The following is a 24,577-nucleotide window of genomic DNA, read 5'->3' on the forward strand; positions in this document are numbered from 1 at the left end:
TTTCAGCCACAAGTATTTCCATCTTCAGTGGGTTCTTTAATTCTAAAACGTGCGGAGATAGCATATATAAAAGTATATTTAAGAAACAAACAGTGGACATGTAGTAATCTTTTACAACGTTTTGTACCTATGCTATTGCTGCACATTTCAGAATTAAGGATGCCACTATAGATGGCGATATTTGTTGTCAAAACTAGTTTAGGAATAAATAAATAAATAATAAAAGTTTTTTGCATCGAGGCAGAGCCAAATTTCCCATATTCTTGTTTTTGTAAGGAAAGACGGACCGATGGAAGAGCTGCAAGATTAAATTGCTGCTATAAACATTTTGCTAATTATCTCTAAACCAGATTTTTGGCGCTTGAACTAGTATTTAGTTACAGGCCACAGTTGCTTTCACGGGTTCAATATAATTTTCAGTAGAAGCTGAGCACATTGTTACGGAGTACCTGAAAGACGATGTACGGAACAAGAGACATGCAAACACCAGCAACCGTGCACTCTACGCTGGCGGTGATCTGTCGCAGACACGTGGGGTGCAACTCGATGCTCTGAAGGTTGATGACAGCTGAACCAGCCGACGACCAGAACTGCATGACCATCATTACCACTGCCATGGCGACACTCGGAACACCAACTGCAAGGTCAAAACACATGGGCTGTATGGCTGAAAGAGTTTTGTTAGAAACATATTTGTAACCACACAAGAGTAAAGGAAATCGAAATGATTTTTCCAGTGTCTTCTAATGAACTGTCCTGTTAAAGTACAAATGATAAAAGTCTTTTGGATTTCACGTTGTCAGGAACTAAGCATTACCACAATCATTAGGGTGGTGCTGTACCATCAGCCCTGTTGCCGTTGTGAATAAGCCTGCTGAATGCTGAAGGCGACGGAATCGGTGAAAGTTACAGAATTATGTTTTCTGCATGTTCTGAAGCCCACCAACGTAGTTGAATGTGTGTGAAATCTTATGGGACGTAACTGCTAAGGTCATCAGTCCCTAAGATTGTACACTACTTAAGCTAAATTATCCTAAGGTCAAACACACACACCCATGCCCGAGGGAGGACTCGAAACTCCGCCGGGACCAGCCGCACAGTCCATGCTACGTAGTTGAATGATTGACGTGGCTGCCTTCAATGCAGCGTCTAGAGTCTGCCAATTATGCTATGAAGACGGTACCGAGGCGTCTCCCTTGGCATCAAATGAAAGTCTCCTCCAGTCCTCGACTTATCGTGGAACATTTCGAAATTTATCCGCAAGTATCTCGTCACATACGCAAAGGTCCCCAGTTCAAGTCTCGGTCCGGCACACAGTTTTAATCTGCCAGGAAGTTTCATATCAGCGCACACTCTGCTGCAGAGAGAAAGTCTCATTCTCGATCTCGAAATTCGTTTTCTGTGCTCGTATAAAAATTTCAGGTCCCCTTCCACTCTTCTTGCAGGGCCAGTCCATCTGTTAATATCGTCACGATTGGCTCAATTCACGATTTCTGCGTGCCACTCCCTGCCAGTCTGCCAAGAGCATCTGTCCCTTTCTTTTCTCCTCTCATTTCTCAATCTTCCTTTTTCGCATCCGTCTCCAACGTGCTGTTGGAGCGTCTCATATTGCGTCTACTAGAAAACTAGAATTCCTTATCAGGGTATCCGGTACACGGAAGAAGAATTTTGTTGACGCCACTTCGTTACTCTCTGCATGTCACATTATGCCATGAGCACGCAAACAGATTTATGCAAGACTAAGGGGAACTCAGTCTATGACTAGTTGGCATAACGAACTAGATCCGATGTCTTCCTGTAATACCACTTTGGCCAGTAGGGCAATGCTAATGTAAGCTACCCCTTCGCAGGATGTAGGATTCTTGCCCAAGCTTTACAATTTAAAAGTTGTGTTACCTCTTCCATTGAAACAAAACTGTAGCGTTTTTGCTTCAGTTGGTTGTAAATCACTGTAGCACTCATCATTCACAAGAGATGGCAGGTAGCCTGAAAAACATACAAACCAACAGTGTAACAATGGCTAAACAAGTCTTTGTGAGATGACACTAGGGGATGTCATCGACAGTTACTGTTTTATGTATCACAAGTATCACAAGAAACAGACAATACAAAAATTGTTCAGAAGTGGCCGAAACGACATGGTTATAGTGGATACAAACGATTTTATCCTGGATCAGGAATTTTTATGACAGTTAGTACCTCTCAGCATACACTGCCTGATAAAAAATGAAGCAATAAGGGCACATGTTTAGATGTGAATACAACCTTGTACACATGCTCACCATTGGTCTGTATGCAAATGGTTAGTGTTGCAATTTTCTGTGATTGGTAGAATGGCCATTGTTCTGCATTAGTATTGTTTACGTTTAGTGTTGTTATCAGGTGTGCTGTGCTATATGAGGGGACTCAAGTACGTCAGATGTTGAGTGACCACTGTGAATAACATCGAGACGCTGCATATTTGTATGAGACTGCGTTATCACATGAGAGACCTCACTGTGGGTCTCCACTTGACCAACTCGTCGAATTGTGCAGCATCAAGATTTGTGGGACATCCGCCTTTCAAGTTCAGGCCGACCGACCGTATCTGCCCTGTGAAAAGGAGGGTGACCATATTCCGCACCAAGTACATCGTAACCCCTTCGCAACTGCGATTGCCATGCAACATTCTGCGTCATTCTACACCATTCGTCAGAGGATAGCAGTAGGTGGTCTAGGGAATTATGATCCCATCACAACACACCCAGCTGCATTAGTAGTAGCGTCATGATTGTGAAAGATGTATTGCTGACGAATACTCTCGCATTTTTTACAGTAGTGAATCGTGGTACTGCACTGCCTTCAATAACCGTCGACGACGGGTTTGAAGCGACTTGGGAGGAGGTTCCATTCTTTCCATGTTTCGGAAAGGCACAACAGTGTTGCTCCTGGCGTCATTGTCTGGGGAACCTTTCGGTATAACCTCAGGTCACGACTGGCAGAGATTGAGGGAGCACTGGCACATGCCCTGAAAACCCATATGTTACCACTTATCTGACAGTATAATGATGCTTTTTTTCAACAGTACAATGCTCTTACACATGTGGCACATGTCTATATGAACTCTCCGAATGATGCTGAGGTGCTCCTGTGGCCAGCTAGATCGTCAGATCTGTCCCACATGTAACACGTGTGGGAGCAGCTCGATCATAAATTCGATTCCGGTGGCAATATCCGGTATATCAAGGACAAGGTAACAACACTGGTGGGCCAGCTAGCCACAGGAGAGGATACAACGGATTTATAAAACCCTTCCCAAAAAAATCACTGCATGCACCCTGGAGGGAAGAGGTACAACATCATAGCGATAAGTGGGTATATATGGCCAACTTCTTTGTAAATTTGACTGGGTTCTGTAATTGCTGAAACAACATCACATACCCTCTCAACCCATGAATTTTCATTGTGTTTCCTCCTCCACTTCTGAGTGCTTCACTTCGTTTGTCGGGCAGTGGAGATCGACTGTTGCCAAATGGTCTGACTCGATTGACACAGTAATTTTAGTCGCAGTACAGATGTTTGAAATCTCCAGTCCTTGGCAGGTGGAGGAGGGCGCCAACAGGCAAGTGTGAGAGGTGTGTGAGCGCTCTCACGGGCTGTGTTGTTTACCTGTGAGCAGTACGACACAGAGTGCACCCAGGAGGCCGACCAGCCCCAGACACGCGACGCTGGACCACCGGCGCCCGAAGTGGATCCCACAGTAGTGCTGCAGCAGTACAGACGCCGCCTGCGCCACGGCCTGAGCAGACACCGCCACCAGCGGGTTCACGCTGATGATGCCCACGCTCAGCACCAGCGCTAATACCGTCATCCAGCACAGGGACCTGTCAACATATGGGACGCTTCTGTATCCTCTCAGAAAGGTCGTACTTTAGAACAGACACAAACTCAGCTTCTACACCAAAGTCAGCAATTAGCAGCAGCAGCATTTAAACCAGACTGAATCAGATCGTCATTATCAAACATCTGGGCCCATCTGTGACGCAGCTGTATTTACCGCTGTAGGCTCACGAATCCCTGCCCACACCTGGGCTCCCGGAAGCTTGGACAATTCCACACTTTGCCACCATCTTCGGAGCACAACACGATGGACCAGCCACCCATCTCCCTCCCATCCCCCTGAGGTGTCAATGGAGGACCTCTTCAGTTCGGATCACTGCAACACATTGCAGTCAGATCTTACACACAGCTACCACCACTGGGCTGTCCATACTTCAGTCATGGAGTAAGAACCTCCTGTCAACACAGCATCAGTGGCAGCAGGGTGCATGTTCAGCAGCCAGAGGCTGACGCACCAGAGACACTGTGATGTGGTAATCACGTCGCCTGCCATTGTCGTTCGCAGTTTCCTAGACCCCTGATTGTAAACGAACAGCAATAAATAAGTTGTAACCGCAGCTGGACCTTCTTCTGCTGTACATCGCATCATTCTACAGCAGAGAGTCCCTGTCCACAACCAGCCATCTTCTAAATAAAATTGTAAGCGATGGTGCATAAGCCAGCCACCCTTCGGACCGTAACGACTGGTGTCAGAAGCAGTGCTGAGGATGAGGATGGATGACAACAGGAAGGCAGCACCTGGACCCATGTTGGTGCAATCTGACACAGAAATGCAGGTAAATTCCGAATTTATAGCTGTTTTGGGCCTGTGTGGTCGTTTCCCTAACGTTTCTCTTTCCTTTTTATTTTATTTTTGGGTAATTGGTATACTAGTATTTATTATTAAACATTCAAATATTGCTCAAGACGTTTAAGCTCAGAGTGCGATTCAGTAGTTGAGAGATGAAGTAGCTCAGGTGCAGATGCAATTGGGACAGTTAACGGAGGGAAGGAGGAAACCATCCTTTCTGAGGCACCTAGCTTTGACGCTGACAGCGTTTCATTGGTCATCTCACTTTCTCGTAAATTAGAAGACAATGTCTTTGTGACATCTTGGATATTCGGGAATCCAGCCAGATGTTCGCGTCGTTCTCGCACGATATTTCAACAGCGTGCCTCGCTGTCTTCTTCAGGTGCTACCTGAGACTGGTCCTTGGATCGATCGAGTCCAGTATTTATTCCTGGAAGGAGCTGGGCGTTACCTAATCGGTCCGCACCGAGTCGAGTGTTCCGTCAGTGGTCCGCGCCCGCCAGACTCAGCGCCGAGCCAATGGGCTCCAAATCCCCGCCAATCGCGTAATCATCTGGATGCTCATGTAACTCAGCACTTTGCTGCTGTGAGGATTCAGCCGTCACCACGTCCACTGAGGGGTCAACAGAGGACTTCTTCCCTCTGAACGCTGGAACGTGACACCACTAGAAGTACATACAGGTACCACTATCAGACCACCCAAGCTTTGACCGGTGAATACGAGCAATAGTGACAGTGGAGTGTATGGTCAATAACCAGAGCCTGACTAAACAGGGTATGCCCCAATGGAGTATCTACTTTGCCCGTCATCAATCACTTGCAGTTTCCAGGATGCGCGACTGGAAACAAACAACAATAAAAGATGTATATATTTGAAGACTGAAGTGATGAATGAAAATCTGAACTAAGGCCCAGATTCGAACCCAGTTCTCCTCCTCACTAAGAATATGCGCCAACCGCTATGCCACCGTGGCACAATGGCTTTGCACAACTGCTTGTGCTACTCTAGACGCCTCCCTCCTCAGTCCAAATTCCCACCGATGCCACAGCCAACTTGGTATTCCCTCTACACTTGAACAGCATTACAGAGGCTGAGCATCTGTATTGCAGTAGTACCTCAGCATTGGGCTACCTTGCTGGCTAAGCTGTTTGGCAAGCACGAAAATAAGCAGCAGAAATTTTCGCCTTGTGGAGGTGGGCATTACCTTGCTAGAATCTAAGCCCAGAATGGATTGCTCTCAAGGGCCACAAAAAAGGGAGTAGACTTTCGTCAACGTTCCACTGTGCTGTAATGATGCCGGGGTTGAAAGGAAAGGGGTCCTGCTACTAAATCAAACGTTGCCCCAGACCATCACTCCTGGTTGTCGGACTGTATGGGGTGACAATCAGGTTGGTATCCCAGCAGTGGATAAGATGTCTCCAGTCACGGCTTCGGCCTAGAATCTTATTGACTGAACTAGAACTGTCTTCAGTGATCACATTCACTTCGAACTGAGCCCAGATGACCAGCGAAGATGTGTATGGAGGCACCCCAGAGAGCAGATGGATACCACCAACCTGATTGTCGCCCATCATATGGCCCGACAACAGGAGTGATGGTCTGGACTGCCATTTCTTTTCATAGGAGGAGCCCTTTGGTTGTCGTCCATGGCACCCTTATAGCACAGAGTTATGTCGACCATATTGTACCTCCCATTTTGTTGTCCTTCATGGCAAGCCATCCTGAGCTTCCACTTCAGCCAAACAATGCCCACCCACACAAGGCGAGAGTTTTTACTGCTTCTCTTGGTGGTTGACAAGTGCCAGCAAGGTGACCTGATCTCCCCCACAGCTGAGAACGTTTCGAGCAATTTGGGCATGGCCCTCTAACCAGTTCGGGATTTTGACAATCTAATGCACCAGTTGGACAGAATTTGGCACAGTGAACTCAGGAGCACATCCAGCTAACTATCAATGTCAAACCGGTTCACGAATGACTGCACAACAGGTCGAATCACCAGACTAACGCACAAAATTTTCGGTTAGGGTGCGTGGGGCAACCTCGGTACTGTTCCTGCGGTCATACGAAATCGCTCCCCAGGTCATATATTCAGGTGTAGGTCCCGTGTGTCTAGAACGCAGACAGGTTGGCTGCAGTTCCTGAACTGGCCTCCTTCTGACCAACACACGGCCATCACTGCTACCGAGGCAGAACAAGCTTTCATCAGAAAACATAACAGACCTTCACCCTGTCCCCCAAGGAGCTCTCGCTTGATACCACTGAAATAGCAAATAGCACTCCGTCTTCAGGCCACAAGTGGCCCACCGGGACCATCCGACCGCCGTGTCATCCTCAGTTGCGAATGCGGATAGGAAGGGCATGTGGTCAGCACACCGCTCTCCCAGTCGTTATGGTGGCTTTCTTTGACCGGAGCCGCTACTATTCGGTCAAGTAGCTCCTCAATGTGCACTCAGCCTCGTGATGCAAATTGAGGAGCTATGGCGGATGGATGGTCATCCATCCAAGTGCCGGCCACGCCCGACAGCGCTTAACTTTGGTGATCTCACGGGAACCGGTGTTTCCACCACGGCAAGGCCGAAGTAGCAGATGGCGGTGCTTTAGGGCCAGTGAAATGCACGCTACAGGGCATCTGGCACGGAACTGTCATTGAATTAACCGATATGTAAGGTTCGTTGTGTCACTGTGGTGCCAACTACTGCTCATACTGCTGCTGCAGATGCAGTACAATTCGCCAGCGCCATACGCTGAACGTGATGGTTTCTCTCTCGGTAGTGTTAAGTGGCCGTCCAGAATCAGATCATCGTGTGACCGTACAAGTGCCAGCAATAATGTACAGTGGCTGAATGCCTAGCAGGAACATCCAGCTTCTCATAGCCATATTACACGACTTGCTTCAAATTCAGTGAGGATTTGACAATGCGGTCTTTGTCGTTTTAAAGGCATTCTTGACTAACAACAACTCACTACGTCCAATCTCAAAGATAACTAGCTACCGCTCACGACCGTTACATCGTGTAATTAAAACAAACCTGATTTTCATTCTCATAGTTGACACTATTAGGGCCACTCTGAAGTGACTGGCGCGAAATTTGAATAGACATCATCTTTCAGATGTAGAAATACGCCTACTGGCTTTCGTTTATGTCGCACAACACTTTCTTGGTGTTGTGATAATTTTTTCCGTCAGTGGATATTTGGAATTGCGTTAAATGTTTGCGTAGTGTTTACCACATTTCATTGTGATTTCTGTGTTTAAGGTTTTCTCTTTACCTGCAACGAATGAGATGAGGAAATCGATATATCGCACTCGACAAAGCCAGCCGCGCGTGATTAGCCGAGCGGTCTAGGCGCAGGAGTCATGGACTGTGCGGCTCGTCCCGGCGAAGGTTCGAGCCTCGCTCGGGCATGGGTGGATAATTATCCTTAGGATAATTTAGGTTAAGTAGTCTGTAAGCTTAGGGACTGATAACCTTAGCAGTTAAGTCCCATAGGATTTCACACACATTTGAACATTTTTGAACAAAGCCCAATAATTATGTTCACACGTTCACCTCTTTCGTGGAGCGGCTTATCTGTACAGTCTAGTGCACACAGAATGACGTGTTGCATAGTCATACAGCTCGCTTTACTTCCGCCAAGTGGTCGGTCGAACGTTTATATGACTGTCATACCCAGATTTTGCCTCTACGTTGGGTAAGGCAACTTGATCACTTGAATCGCGATATGGACACAACTAGGTAACGATTCATTATGAGGCTGTTGGAAGTGTGAACTGATTAACTTATTCGTTCGTTAAGATCCTATAGCTTTTAGCCTAATTTATTGTTGTGTTTCAGTGCAGGCGACCTCATGATATTGTAACGTACGAAAAAGGTCGTGACAGAAGAAATGTGTTCCAGTTCATTTGTGGAAGTTTTCGTTAATCGTTAATATTGCGATACATTGCGGTATCAGAATGTATTACATCTTTTATTCTAACACTGGCAGCTCAAAGAGGTAATTCGCATTTGTGGCAAAGAACACAGCTAATGTGGCTTTATGAAAGTAACGGTAACATTACGAAGAACTATATGTTAAACACTCACGCTTCACATGATCCAAAGAAAAAGACTGGATGAGAGATACACGCGAACGACTCGTGGCAATGATGTTCAATCGCTGTCACATTCAACACTGGGAAATAATAAGGAGTGACCAGTAAAGCAATCGAATTGAGCAAGTACGCTTGTCGAGAGTTACAATTTTACCTCGGCAAGTGCTGCGGTCTTATGACTATAGCTGTGACTGACCTCGTATGGGGATCATGGATCTGTAAGTTAACTGCTGTAGAAAAGTTCGCAATTTGGTACCGCTGTGTCGACCGGACAAGACACAGCCAGGGCAGAAGCACCACAGCCGCAAAGAGCGAGCAGGTGCCAACGCCATAGAGATTCGCCACTTGCACAAATTCCACCAGCGCCACGGGCGGCGCTTAGGATGAAGACATCGACTTCGCCTCGGCCAATTGCCGGCCGAGTACAATCCGCCAATGACCAGACGACAACGGACAGAAGCCTATTCGGAAGACAGAAGAGCAGCTCTCGCCGACTTTGTTACAGATCATCTTCTAGGGCTGGCTTAGACACGGAACGTCGTATAGTGAATAAACTCTTAAGAAGTGAAGAGACAGTTGCTGTAAATTGCGTTAGCTGTGTACTGTGAAGTTTACCCACGATTATTTTCACTTAGTCATTGAGGGCCTTTTTTGTCTTATCTTATATGCAGTGTTCGAGACTTAATCATTCAACAAGTCACAAAGATAAGTGACCCTTTTAACTCATTTGTGTGACTTCGTTACTAATTTGTTGGAGTGTTGTAGAACCTTCGTTCTCCTACCCTGTTATGTGACCCTGAGGCATAGCTGTATTACAGTGGCAGGGAGAAATTCTCTTAGCGGTGTACTGCGCCCCAAGCCGTTTCACGAACCCACAGACTCACCCTCCACAGCAGTAGCGACGAGGCTTTACAAAACGGGCGACGAGGGTTTACAAAAGATACCTCCAATCGCACCCAACGGCTTATTTGCATCATGAGAAACCAAACAGTGTGGAAGAATGTCTGGCTTCAGCCACGTAAGTTAACTGTGTCTGAGTGGAGAACCAAAATGTCTAAACTGGTGTCCTACACTGACATACCAAACAACTGTGCCCAACAAAACAAGCGCTTAGAACACATCAGAATTCCTCTATTTTAATTAAACACGTGTCTAGAATAACTGATGACCGTCAAGGATAAGCCAGATATTAATGTTGTTGCTATTGTGCTCGAACTTAATCAAGAAGACGCACTTACTTACATTAACTGAAATTCATGCTCTTATAGGTTTTAAATGTAAAATGTTACTGTACGTCATCCAGGGCTGTGCTGATACAAAATGGCGCACAACAGTTAGGGCAGACGTATGGGAAACAATCGGCAACTAAACTGAAAAGTTCATAAAAAGATAAACTGTTTGGAAAACGGAAACTGAGCTTAAAGAAATGACCACTACCATGTATGTGACTGCTGAACTTTATTTACTCGAGAGCACAGAGTCAATGAAAACAGTAGAAATAAATCAGCAAACATAAAATGTTCACGGTAGAGCTGGTAATCTTCGCCAAACTTCTAGCAATGCAATTAAGCCGAAAGACGGAATGTTTAACACGAATAATGTATAACTTTTACAAGAGCTTTCCGATCCGAACTCACGACTGAAATTGCGACAACACGCGTCAATGATAGCCTTCATCGTTGCTAGGTAACAAAAATTACTCAGGCTTTTATACTCTGCCTGTTGGTTATTTTTCTTCCAATCGCTCTAAACATAGAAAGTCATTCACTGGGTCAATGACTTTATTGCTGCTTTTACTGTTTTCTTCTTCGTATTTACTTCAGAATTATTTTAGTTTTATTATGGTTTCAAACCTACTTTCATTCTTTGTTACCCCAACAGATGCCCCCTTCAGATGTCGTTTCATACAACTCGAAGTTCTACCTTTTCTTTCAGAAACCATGCGCGAGATTTTCCTGTTCTCTCGCTTGCTACGTGCAACGTGTGAGGCCTACAGAAAGAATTGAACAAGTCCTATTTGTAGGAAATTTAATGTAGATAAATTTTGTACCAGGATACGTTTTCCGTTGGAGGCCGTAGTTTTCGAGTTGTTCAAGTGAAACGCACGAAAGAGACCTTGAAACGCACCTATATTCCCACATTCCGTCCCCAACTTTCAGGATTTCTAGTATGTTGTGCATGGCACTCCCTTTAACTACTGTACAAAAATATGCGACTGCAGGAATTATTTCCCAAATTTTACCTTCTTTGGTCTTCACTGATCGGCCTTATCACGTCACCGCCTTAGTCGAGCACATTGTAAAACTGGCGTTTGTGTAAATTTTACCTAACACTTTTGTGAATTTTCACTGCATAAACTAAACAATTACATCGTTGTCAGGGTTAAGTTTACGTCTGCTCTCCCCGCCCTCCAGGGTTTCATACCCTAAATCTACATCTACTACATCTACATTTATACTACGCAAGCCACCCAACGGTGTGTGACGGAGGGCTCTTTACGTGCCACTGTTTCTACCTCCCTTTCCTGTTCCAGTCGCGTATGGTTCGCGGGAAGAACAACTGCTGGAAAACCTCTCTAATTTTACATTCGTGATCTCCTGGGGAGGTATAAGTAGAGGGAACAATATATTCGATACCTCATCCAGAAACGCACCCCCTCGAAACCTGGACAACAAGCTACACCGTGACGCAGAGCGCCTCCCTTCCAGAGTCTGCCACTTGAGGTTGCTAAACACCTCCGTAACGCTATTACGCTTACCAAATAATCCTGTGACGAAACGCGCCGCTCTTCTTTGGATTTTGTCTATCTCTTCTGTCAACCCGACCTGGTATGGGTCCCACACTGATGAGCAATACTCAAGTATAGGTCGAACGAGTGTTTTGTAAGCCACCTACTTTGTTGATGGACTACATTTTCTAAGGACTCTCCCAATGAATCTCAATCTGGCACTCGCCTTACCAACAATTAATTTTATACGATCATTCCACTTCAAATCGTTCCGTAAGCATACTACCAGATATTTTACAGAAGTAACTGTTAGCAGTGTTTGTTCCACTATCATATAATCATACAATAGAGGATCCTTGTTTCTATGTATTCGCAATACATTACATTTGTCTATGTTACGGGTCAGTTGCCACTCCCCGCACCAAGTGCCTATCCGCTGCAGATCTTCCTGCACTTCGCTGCAATTTTCTAATGGTGTAACTTCTCTGTATACTACAGCATCATCCGCGAAAAGCCGCATGGAACTTCCGACACTATCTACCAGATCCTCTTGAAATAATATTTCCACATATAATGCCACACTTTTATTTGTTGTGATAGATTCGCAGGTGGTGGTACGCTGCTTGGTTCCAACGTTGTAGGTAACTGTCTAGAAATGGTTCCAGTTATCTCCATTGTAAGTGAATACCACGTCTCACAGGAAGATGGACTTGTGATGTAGCTTCGTACTCTGGAAACATAATCCACCATTGTGTATAGGAGAGGAAGTTACAATTAAGGACACCTTTAAAACGTGGCACCTCCAGGTACTGCGGCCCATGATTGTGTGGATAGTTCTTATGATACACTTCAGTTGAGGAAGAATCGCAGCTTTGCGATGTAGCTTTGACAACGTGTACAAGTTGACACGAAAGCTGTAGATTTCATTTTCTTTTGTTTATGAAAACATGTGAGTTTTATAGCAACTCGTGCTCACCTGGCCATGGCGAGCAGGAGGGTGTTCTTGAAGAGGTTCCAGCTGGAGAAGATGCCCAGGTAGCCGACGCGGTCCCGCTTCGCCTTGGCCACGCGGTGCAGCACCTGCAGGGTGAACGGCGGCAGGCTGGAGCCGTTGGTGGCCGCGACCCGCCGCAGCACGCCCAGCGCCTCCTCCTCGCGCCCTTTGCACGTCAGCCAGCGCGGCGACTCGGGGAACCACCTGCAGGAAACCACCTGTCTCGCAATATTTTACGTTATAAACAGAGCAGGAAGACTCGTAGGATTGAAGTTCACGTTTTTCCGGAATTTTTTTCATTCGACAAGGAGTACTTTGTTAGTTGAAAAAGTTAGAGTTGGTGTTATCCTGAGACTTTTCTGCAGTGTACTGTGTTGTCCAATCCCATACAAAGAAAGAATCTTTTAGTATGTATAATTATGTTCTAGTATAAACTCCTGTCTGGCGAGAGATTGGGGTTGCACCCCTCTACCATCCTCCACACCTACAAATCCTTAATCCGTCCCATCCTCTGTTATGCCAGATCCGCCTGGATGTCCACCCCCCCCCTCAAATTCTATAAGTCCCTCCAGATCCTTGAGCGCCACGCACTCCGCTGTATACTCCTCCCGTCCCCCACACGGATGCCGGCCGGTGTGGCCATGCGGTTCTAGGCGCTTCAGTCTGGAACTGCGTGACCGCTATGGTCGCAGGTTCGAATCCTGCCTCGGGCATGGATGTGTGCGCTGTCCTTAGGTTAGTTAGGTTTAAGTAGTTCTAAGTTGTAGGGGACTGACGACCTCAGATGTTAAGTCCCATAGTGCTCAGAGCCATTTGAACCCATGCAGATCCTCTACAACCCCATTCCTTTCACCCATCTGCTCGTATTCCTCGAACATATCCGCATACTCTACACCTCCCGCCGCCTCGATCCCCCTCAACCCATGGTTGCTCGTCTTCTCTCCAATCCCCACTCTCGGCCACGTCTTTACTGTTGTGTCCCCCCTACCCACCATCTCTACACAATTCATCTCCCTACCCATGGTGGATTCCGTCAAATCACCCTCCCAGATAATGCCCTCTGTCCCTCCATATAACCCACCCCCCCTCCTTTCCTCTGTCCTGTCCCCGGGCTCCCCCCCTTCCGTCCTGTTTTCTCCCCACCTCCCCTCTTCCCCCCCAAGTCCTTTTGTATACCCCTCCTCTGGCTTTCCCCACTCCCTGTCACGTCTGCCCAGGACCCACCCCCCTCTTATGGGTCCTTGTCATCCATCGGCTCCTTTTCCCCCTCCCCCCCCCCCACTTCGTTCTTTCCTCTCTCTCCCCCCCTTTCCTTTACCATCATCTGTCCAGGTTCCACCCAACTGCCCCCGGCTCTGGTATACCGTATTCGTGCCAATTTTTTAGTGCAATGTTCAAGTGAATGGTCAGTGTTGTTCGTCTTTCCAAAGTTTTGCAAAATTAAAGCATGCTGTCATGAGGTGTGAATTTTATATCTCTTGCGAACAGAAACCAGACTGTCGCTGTGTTTTTTTAATTGTCTGTCTATTCTTTTACCTGTCTGCTTCATATATATTTGATCAGCATCATCAACCCTTTGTTCTATGTTTTAAGTTCCACGATTTTCCGCCATTTTACCATTTAAGGCATCGATGTTTTCTTTCTGCTTCTTTCTGCTTTCATTATTTATTATCTTCCTCTTTCTAAAACAAATTCTGTAGGCTGAAGAGCGGCGTACTAAGCTGGTGCCTGCCCGCCCCCTTCGCGAGGAACCGAAACTCAATAAAGAAAAAAAAAAGTTCTAGTATACTTAATTTCGATTACAATGATAGTAATCAAGAGCATGTTTCACAGTTAACTGACAAGATGATAAATTTAACTGGCAAACTTATACATTAATGTCAATTTTCCTCAGCCATCTGGACCCATCGATGTGTTGCCAGATAAGGAACCATCGGTTCGATGGGCGAATCACTTGACGGTATAAATTAGAAAGGTCTGGAACCAATGGGTTCAAATTTCAGCTGCAAAAATCCCGTCGTGTGTGTGAAAGCTCTATTCCGGTGGTCGTGGTCTTGGTGCCATGACAAGTTACCGAGCTGTAACGCCTGGAAATATAGCCACCCTGTCGGCCAACTCTGCAGGAGCTGTAATCTTCCCCATCCTCAGTAATTTTGGCTATAGGCACTACGTTCTTGCAGAGTACACAGAGTGCGGTGCTATTTCTGTGTTCATAAAACCATGGAGAGACGCCCTCCAGCCCTAGCCCCCCTCCCACTCTGCTGCAGACCTCTGAAGGTACTTCTTCAAGTGGTTCAAATGACTCTGACCACTGTGGGACTTAACATCTGAGGTCATCAGTTCCCTAGAACTTAGAACTACTTAGACCGAACTAACCTAAAGACACCACACATATCCGTGCCCGAGGCAGAATTCGAACCAGCGACCAGAGCGGTCTACATCTACATCTACATCCACACTCCGCAGGCCACCTGACAGTGTGTGGCGGAGGGTACCTTGAATACCTCTATCGGTTCTCCCTTCTATTCCAGTTTCGTATTGTTCGTGGAAAGAAGGATTGTCGGTATGCCTCTGTGTGGGCTCTAATCTCTCTGATTTTATCCTCATGGTCCCTTCACAGATATACGTAGGAGGGAGCAATATACTGCTTGACTCCTCGGTGAAGGTATGTTCTCGAAGCTTTAACAGAAGCCCGTACTGAGCTACTGAGCGTCTCTCCTGCAGAGTCTTCCACTGGAATTTATCTATCATCTCCGTAACGCTTTCGCGATTACTAAATGATCCTGTAACGAAGCGCGCTGCTCTCCGTTGGATCTTCTCTATCTCTTCTACCAACCCTATCTGGTACGGATCCCGCACTGCTGGGCAGTATTCAAGCAGTGGGGGAACAAGCGTACTGTAACTTACTTCCTTTGTTTTCGGATTGCATTTCCTTAGGATTCTTCCAATGAATCTCAGTCGGGCATCTGCCTTACCGACGATCAACTTTATATGATCATTCCATTTTAAATCACTCCTAATGCGTACTCCCAGGTAACTTATGGAATAAGGGATGTTTCTTTCAATGTATTCGCAGCACATTACACTTGTCGACATTGAGATTCAATTGCCTTTCCCTGCACCATGCGTCAATTTGCTGCAGATCCTCCTGCATTTCAGTACAATTTTTCATTGTTACAACCTCTCGATATACCACAGCACCATCCGCAAAAAGCCTCAGGGAACTCCCGATGTCATCCACAAGGTCATTTATGTATATTGTGAATAGCAACGGTCCCACGATACTCCCCTGCGAAACACATGAAATCACTCTTACTTCGGAAGACTTCTCTCCATTGAGAATGACATGCTGCGTTCTGTTATCTAGGAACTCTTCAATCAAACAATTGGTCTGATAGTCCATATGCTCTTACTTTGTTCATTAAACGACTGTGGGGAACTGTATCGAACGCCTTGCGGAAGTCAAGAAACACGGCATCTATCTGGGAACCTGTGTCTATGACCCTCTGAGTCTCGTGGACGAACAGAGCGACCTGGGTTTCACACGATCGTCTTTTTCGAAACACAGTCATCATACTCGAACATAATACGTGTTCCAAAATTCTACAACTGATCGACGTTAGAGATATAGGTCTATAGTTCTGCACATCTGTTCGACGTCCCTTCTTGAAAACGGGGATGACCTGTGCTCTTTTCCAATGCTTTGGAACGCTACGCTCTTCTAGAGCGGTCGCGCGGTTCCAGACTGAAGCGCGGTACTTCTTCCGTAAACGTGGAATGTGTCTTGCTTGAACTTGGATCAATAGCTGTTAGACTGTACTGCGATACTCGGCTTCATTCCAGGATTCTTCACCGCTTTTGCTGCGAGATGCCAGTGTCACGTGTCCTCCATTACTGACATAAGTATCTTCACGCTCTCCCCGTTTGCATACCAAACAGGCTCTCTCTTGTTGAACTCCTAATAGTTTCTCTCGTTTCACTGGACGATGTGTGTGTTTTTTTTTTTTTTTAAATCGCTCTGAACACTACGGGACTTGACATCTGTGGTCATCAGTCCCCTAGAACTTAGAACTACCTAAACCTAACTAACCTAAGGACATCACACACATCCATGCCCGAGGCAGGATTCGAACCTCCGACCGTAGCGGTCACGCGGTTCCAGACTGAAGCGCCTAGAACCGCACGGCCATACCGGCCGGCATAGAATCGCTGTTTTTCTCTAAATAGATAAATGGTTTAGTGGCCAGTGTAGGCAGCAAACTGCGGTGCTTTGCTAGTGATGCTGCGGTGTATGGGAATGTGTCCAAGCTGAGTTGCTGTAGGAGGACAGGAGATGACTTTCACAATATTTCTGGTTGGTATAATTAAGGACAGCTAGCTCTAAATACAGGTGTAGTTAAGATGAGTAGGAAAAACAATCCCGTAATGTTAGAATATAGCATTTGTAGCGTGTAGCTTAACAAAATCACGTCGTTTAAATTCAGGAGCGTAACGTTGCAAAGAAATTTGAAATACTAGCGGACCCGGCGAACTCTGTTCCGCCTTAATCTCTGCTCTGATCACGACTTTGTAGTCATTATTTGGCATGCGCTCTAAAGGACCCCTGAACAGCGTGACCAACGCATGATGTTCATGAAGTAGCTGCTGCAAATCTTGAAGAGTTGCTCTTTTCATTGCTGCATTGATCTCTTGACGTCGATCAAGTTGTTCTTCCAAGTTGCCCATGAAGTATATGTGTAAAAATTTATGCTGTGCGTCTTCGAGAGGTAGCAATGATCCAATTCGATGGTGAATCTGTCCTTGTATCTACAAAATAAAATATTACTTATTTATAAACACTTTTTTTAGAGTTAGCAAACATAATACGTACGAATAAGTATAGTGAGTTATTCTTCTACAATATTGTGTGCAAGTACAAAAATAAATAAATAAATACCGTGAATGTCGGATTTAATCCTCGTTCTTCGATACTGTCTGCCCCAAATGAGGTCATTTGGACACAATCATTGTATTTTTTGGTGTTTGCAAAAAAAAGACGTGATTTGGGTGTTTCGCCACAAAGCAATGAGCACAATGGCTCAGGTGGCGGAGTCAATAGTGGCAGCTTCACTTTCCCACTAAGGCAGCACAATCCGTGTGTTTCCCCGGAAAACTTCAATGCGCCGCAATACTCGCAAACAACGTCCATCGGCCCAATGCAAACGCAAGGATGCAAGCAGTAATCAGTGCTGCAATCGTATCAAAACGCATAACGCAAATCGATTCAAATCATCACATGATGAATCTCTTCTTGTGCGTCGAAAATTATCTACATGTTGATCTCTGTTGTTCGCTCGACGATTTCGCATTGCCAACCGAGCCGTTTCACGGGCTGCCTCACTTTGCTCTTGTGATTGAGAAGCACTAAGTCGAGCCATACTAACGCGGCGATCTTCACGGGCAATTTGTTGTTCTTATTCAGTCCTTTCATTCGCAATGTTTTGTATCCTTCTTGCATTACGGCTTTGTCGAGAAATATTGAATCGTCTTGGTCGCGGAATTGTTAATGGTGGTTCAAAGAAAATACAAATTATTTCAAAAATGGTTCAAATGGCTCTGAGCACTATGGGACTCAACTGCTGTGGTCATAAGTCCCCTAGAACTTAGAACTACTTAAACCTAACTAACCTAAGGACATCACACACATCCATGCCCGAGGCAGGATTCGAACCTGCGACCGTAGCGGTCGTGCGACAAATTATTTCTTCAAATTTTTAATTAATGATCTATACTGATACTTAACCATAGACGTTTAGCTGTCATTTCCGTTTTGTTATTCCATGTCAGATATGTTTTTGTTATACCACGTTTTATGGTGACGTATAGCTGGCATTTGCGTTTTGTTATTCCATGAAAGACGCGTTTTTGTTATACCACGTTTTATAGCTGTCGATGGGGATAAAAAGTATCCTATGTCCGTCTCCTGGTTCTAAGATACCTCTCCACCAATTTTCAGCCAAATCGGTCCAACCGTTCTTGACCTATAAATAGTGTAACTAACACGACTTTCTTTTATATATATAGATAACGTCTCTGTGGGGATTGTGATAGTGAAGCCGAATGGTGAACTTGAGTTTACTGGGAGAATTTTGAGAAAGTGTAGCTCATTTGTAAATGAGTTCGCATGTCGAATAATAGTCAATCTCTTATTCAGTACAGCTGGAATGTTTGGATTCCACACGAGGTTGGATTAAAGAAAGACATTGAACCAGTTCAGAGGTGGGTTGCTAGATTTCTTATCGGTAGCTTCAAACACCACACAGGTATTATGGACATGCTTCAGGATCGCAAGTGGAAATCTCTGGAGGGAAGGCGACGATCTTTTCAAGGAACACTACTGAGAAAATTTAGAGACCTGGCAATTGAAGCTGACTGCAGAACGATTGTGCTGTCGCTAACATACATCTCATGTTAGAAGCACGGAGGTAAGATATGAGAAATTGGTGCTCATATGGAGACATATAGGGTCATTTTTCCCTCGCTCTGTTTGCCAGTGGAACAGGAAAGGCAATGACTATTAGCGCAATAGGGTACCACCTGCCACGCGCCGTATGATGGTTTGTGGAGTCTGTACAATATGTAGATGTAGTAGATGTAATCCAAATTGGTGTCCTTCATTGGCGTCTGCTCAGTATCTTGTTGATTTCTTAGGCAGTTATATAGCTGGTGTCTGTGTGTGTGTCCCGATCAGTCGGGTGCAGGCAGATTGGTGTGTTGGTCGGAGTCCTCAAACACACTGGGTCAAGTCCAGCCACAGATTGGGACGGAGCTGAAGGCTGCTGCCGAAAATCGCTACCGATGGTCGAGCTGTAAGGAGATGCTGACGAAATTTAGTATGCAGTACCGCGGTCGTCAGTGTGCACTGCTGGCGGACGATGCTGGAGTCTCTTGTGGAGCATGCTGGAGACTGGCACATGCACAGAGGGATGGGTATGTCGCTGTTGTCCTCTGGCGTTTTTGCAGTGGGACGTGCTGCTGTTCTCATACTGAGGAGCGTGTACGAGGAGAGTTGTGGTTTTCGAATGTGTCTGGCTGCTTGGAGGACCCGTGGGGTACGGTAACCTGCTGGCTGCGTATGTGTTATGTAATGGCAGGTTGCCAGGCGAGTGCTTACACAGCTTCTCCACCTTTACTGAGATGGTGAAGCCAGCTAGCCAGAGGCAAGAAGGAGAAAAACAGCGAAACAGTGAAACTTCCAAGAATGGAGAACAGGAGGTGTAAGGAAGTCCGCAAGGTCATAGGACACGACCGCAATGGGTGCACAGTGGGGGGCGAGAGGTTGCGGGGGGGGGGGGCGGGGGAGGGGGCGACGACTAGACAGAGGCGGCACCAGGCAGGGCCGCACATTAGGCGCAATGTGTGCCTTGGAGCCATCTGTCAGAGGAGAAGATAAATGTGTGAGTTGGGAATAACCCACACACAGAAAACAATGGGCCCAGGAAGGTGTGGAGGAATCAAGGATAGAGGAGGTGGGGGGAGGGTAGGCATCAGGTAGAAAGAAAGGCAGAATGATGAAAAATGTGGGAGGAGGTCAAATGCTTATGTTAGCACTGTTCGATAATAGCAGAGTGTTGTCACCATAAGACAGAGAGAGGAAGGCAATGAAATGGGAGGATAATAAGGTCACAAAAAGTGAAGGAGAAAGTCTGGAGGAGATGGGAGCATCCAAAGGGCTGGCGGTGGGCCACACTGTATATGTATATGTATACCTTATACAAACACTGTAAACTGACTCGTTCCATTCATTTCAATAAAAGAAACGTTAAAAATGACCTACCTAACTACCTAAATAACTAAACACAGTGTTAGTCCTTCTCAGTAGGAAACTGAAAGAGAATGAGAACAGTGTTCATTGTTGCTAGATTTTCTCCTCCCCCTCCCACTCCCTCTCATCCTTCACCATCCACTCATATACACACTGCCCCTCCACCTTACCCTCCCCCTCACTCCCACCACCCCACTCGCCTCACCTCACCCTTCCTCCACTGCTCCATACCCCTACTTCTACTCCCACTACCATGCCCCCCTCCCCCACCCCTTCTCTCCCTCTAACTCTATGACATCATTGATAATGTCATGGATAGTTACCAGATTGCAGCCACGCCTCTGATATTGACTGATTGCCCTATTGCAAAGTTATGGTAAACTGAAGAATGGTAGGAAATTCAAGCAGTGGGGGTTTTACCCAGGCCAATCATACAACTGTGGAAGTTGGGGTATTATACTAAGTATAAATTGGCCTGAAATTTTAAAAAATGCGGTGAGACATTGGTCTGTTAGCGTGAAATTCAAGGGCAGTCTGTAGGACATGAGAACCCAACGTGACGATCCGAGGTAGTGACCTGGATATATTAGGACACCCTCTACGATGCCCCAATCAAAGATGGTGACCAGGGGACACTAGGACGTTCACTATGACGTCATAATCTAAGAAGGAAATCCAAGATGGTGAACAGGGCATCTGAGAACAAATCCAAGATGGTTTGTCTAGGGAAAGGAGGACAGCCTTTATGGTTGGAAGATCACTTCTTCCAAGTTTAAAATGGTGCAGGAATTCACAAAATCATCGGTTTTCCCCATTCTTTACAATTCACTTGTGCTGTTATTAAACAGTTCTACCAATCCCCTCCATTCCCAACGTTGCAACTTGTAAGTTTGAAACCCAACAGCTGACCTGTTCTATCCTTAAAACTGAATAGACCATATTTGGTTGTGAAACACTTGTCACCATCATATGTAGTGATACAGTTGTTCATTTGCACCTTTATTATTGAAAGAAAGAACACAAAGTGGAGAGTTCCTTCGGCACTCGGAAATTTCACCACCAGGGCACAAACGGCGTAAAGCCAAATGCTGTTAGTGCCACACCAAGCTGGGTGGAGCTGCGCTACCCTCTCTCCACACTTTGAGTTTCCAGTAAATCCAACATTGGCACCTGTCGTCGTGCCACCAGCATTGTCTAGTGCACCTGATACAAGGAGCAGATACGAAGTCAGCACGTTAAATTCATTTCAGGCACAGAGTTACAACTATCACTAACGTCTGCACCACTTAAGCCTTGGTATAGTGCAGCTATCAAAGTGGTGTTATTCTCAATAGCTTTGCAGCTGACTACTAAACCTCCAAATGTCAGACACTCAGGTCGGTACCAAACGTCGTGTGTCGACAGAGTATCAACGAAAACACTGATTATTTCGTGCTGTGTGCTGTAGTCCAGTAGAAGATGTGTAAATGGTAATTAAAAGTAACACCAGAACTCCAGAATATAGGCAAACAGCATCTGTAAGGTCCTAATGTGAAGATCTCTGGTTACCAGTATGGTAGCTCAGCATGTTCGGTCAGAGGGTTAGCTGCCTTGTGTACTAAAATAGAAATGAGTGACTGGATCAAAGATGAACATGAACAGGCGTCATGGGACGTGCGCCCCGACCGGAATCAACAACCAATAACGAAGAAAACGTGATCAAAAAAGAAGGAAGGTGAGCTGGTAGAGTGTCAGATCGGTGTACTAAAGGTCACGAGGTCGAAACCCACTGATGGCGAATTCTTTTTTTAAAGACTACGCATGAAATTGTAGTACGCGAGAACATTTTTCTACCTTGTGAAAGGACGTTTCATAGTTCGTAGTAATGTTGTTTTGGCAGTCTGACTTCGCTACATTAATTGAAAGTAGCAGTCCTATAGAGTACATTGTGTAGATAGGTGTGGTGTTATCTATACAAATGTACACTACAGGTTTACTACTTTCAATTAATGAAGCGAAAGCAGACTGCCAAAAGAATATAACTACAAACTCCGAAACGTCCTTTTACGTGGCAGAAAAATGCTCTCCCATATAACAATTTCACGCGTAATGTGTTAAATAAAATTACGATTAGTGCGTCTGGAACTTGGGATCTTTAGCACAACAATCTGACGCGCTACCAAGTCACCTACCAGAGAGTACGTCACAGATATGGTTTGCCTATACGCTGTAGTATTGGCGTTACTTTTAATAACCGTTTACGCATCTTCTACTGGACGACAGCACACAGCACGAACTAAATCGGTGTTTTGGTTGACAATGTATCGTCACACATCTGAGTGTCTGACATCTGTAGATTTGGGTGTGAGTGCAAGTGACAGTAAACACATTGTTGTAGGTATGTCCGCAGACCATGAGTTCAGTGTTGAGGTAATTTTTGAAAATCCACATTTTAATGATATGAAGTTAGTGCTTTCAGACCATGAATGGTACCAATCATGTCAGAATTCAGCGCAAATAACTGCAATGCTCAATGATGAAAGTTCGATGTTCAAATGCATACGTTGTTACTGGATTGTAATACAAAATGTGTTGGAACTACCCAAGAACAGTGAAAATATACAACAACGATAATACCACATAGTCCATCCACTAAAATGAATCTACAGTCACGAACATGATGTGTGCTAGCTCAGCCATCCAGTGTGCAGTGTATGATCGTCTTGGGAGCTGGGAATATTTTTTGGAAATGTATGGCATGCGTTTACAAATATGACAATTCAGAAAATTTCAGTGGAGGCCTTTGCAACTAATTTCGATGTATGTTGTGCCTCAGTATGCAGCTGCATTAGCAACATCATTACCTGGCATTGCTAGAGAAGTGTGTGCATTTTTATATATATGGTATTTGTATACTTTTAATTGTTAGCTCAAATTTAAAAAGAGAAAACATCATCATTCTAAACTGTGTTTCATATCATAAAAAATTCAAATTATTCAATAAATTCTCCAGTTGATATAACAAAAGTATATTTGACATCCAGAGTGATTTACATATCCAGTAAGACCCGACCATGTAACATTAACGTATAGGCAGGAGCATGTAGTAGAAGTGCTATGTAAGTACAAACGAATAGTTGTCCATGTACAGCATACATCTATACCTGGTAGACAAGTTCTTGATGTAAGGAGCCATGAATTTACAGTCCAGGTATTGCTGTATCAAAGAGACATAGAACATTTTTACATGACATAAGTCTTGATAGTTCAGCTGTTGCAATGCCATAGAGTAATGGAGCATTGGCAGCTGTAACAAAATACCTCATATTACACTTAAATTATTACAAACTGTCCCATTTTACAGAAAAAGCTGTAACAAATTGGCTTTCATTATTTATAAATGTTATACAGCTTTACATAGTAAACTCTCGAAACTAAGTACCTCAGACTGGTGTAGAAGTAAAAGACTACACAGAACCCACAGAGTGACTTTACAGTCCAAGTCGTCACTATGTCGAAAGGACTTAATACATCTTAAATGAGATACAACTTATACAACAACTCAACTGATGCAGTGTCATAAAGAGAGAGAGGGTTAACAGTTCAAGCGTTTTGTAGCTGTTCTTGGACTTAGTAGTTCATTATTAAAAGTATGAAACATACAAAATGTCTGTGTGAGTGAGAGATCACGATCAAGGAAATTTTATGCAGCTACAGTGGAATCGTTCTTTGACTTCATAAACTACATTTCACTGGAAAATACTATGCATTATATTTCATGTGCCAAATTTGACTCATATCAATGCCATCAGCAACCGTTTCATTTTGTGTCACACAGTATCGATGATGGAACGTACAGAAATGTGCTATTAAGCAATGATTACCATTTCTCAAAAAGAGGCAATACATATCATTGATAACGTGTGGTGGCCAGCATCATCTGAGCAGTGAAGTTTCACTCATGGCTCTGTTCTGAGTAGACATAGGGGCAGCCAGTTGTGGGCTGTCTACCTGCATCTCACCAAGAGGACATTCTCACCAGAGAATCTCGTTTCAGGTGCGTGAGCAGAGTTATTCCGCCTGTAAATGGCTTATGTACCTAGTTTATTGATTTCCACTCTTGTAAAAATGTCATTCTTTTTTAATCACGTACACCGCTCAGACACAACATAATGACCACCTACCTAGTAGCCGGTATGTCCACCTTTGGCACGGATAACAGTAACGACTCAGCGTGATTTGGAAGCAAAGACGACTTGGTCGGTCACTGGTGTGAGTTGACACCGCATCTACACACACAGGTCACCTA

At 45.1% G+C, this 24,577-nt stretch overlaps 1 protein-coding gene across 1 annotated transcript in view; it reads right to left on the reverse strand.

Annotated features, from left to right (window-relative positions):
- LOC126176610 (solute carrier family 22 member 7-like) overlaps positions 1-24,577 on the reverse strand; it is a 158,346-nt gene that overhangs the window by 31,954 nt on the left and 101,815 nt on the right. The window contains exons 6-9 of the mRNA XM_049923770.1: positions 12,468-12,703; positions 3,649-3,863; positions 1,897-1,986; positions 450-637 (exon numbers count right to left, since the gene is read on the reverse strand). Coding sequence (XP_049779727.1) covers positions 450-637; positions 1,897-1,986; positions 3,649-3,863; positions 12,468-12,703 — 729 coding nt within the window. The remainder of the gene's footprint in view (positions 1-449; positions 638-1,896; positions 1,987-3,648; positions 3,864-12,467; positions 12,704-24,577) is intronic.

The sequence above is a fragment of the Schistocerca cancellata genome, chromosome 3, assembly GCF_023864275.1.
Source record: "Schistocerca cancellata isolate TAMUIC-IGC-003103 chromosome 3, iqSchCanc2.1, whole genome shotgun sequence".
NCBI lineage: Eukaryota > Metazoa > Arthropoda > Insecta > Orthoptera > Acrididae > Schistocerca > Schistocerca cancellata.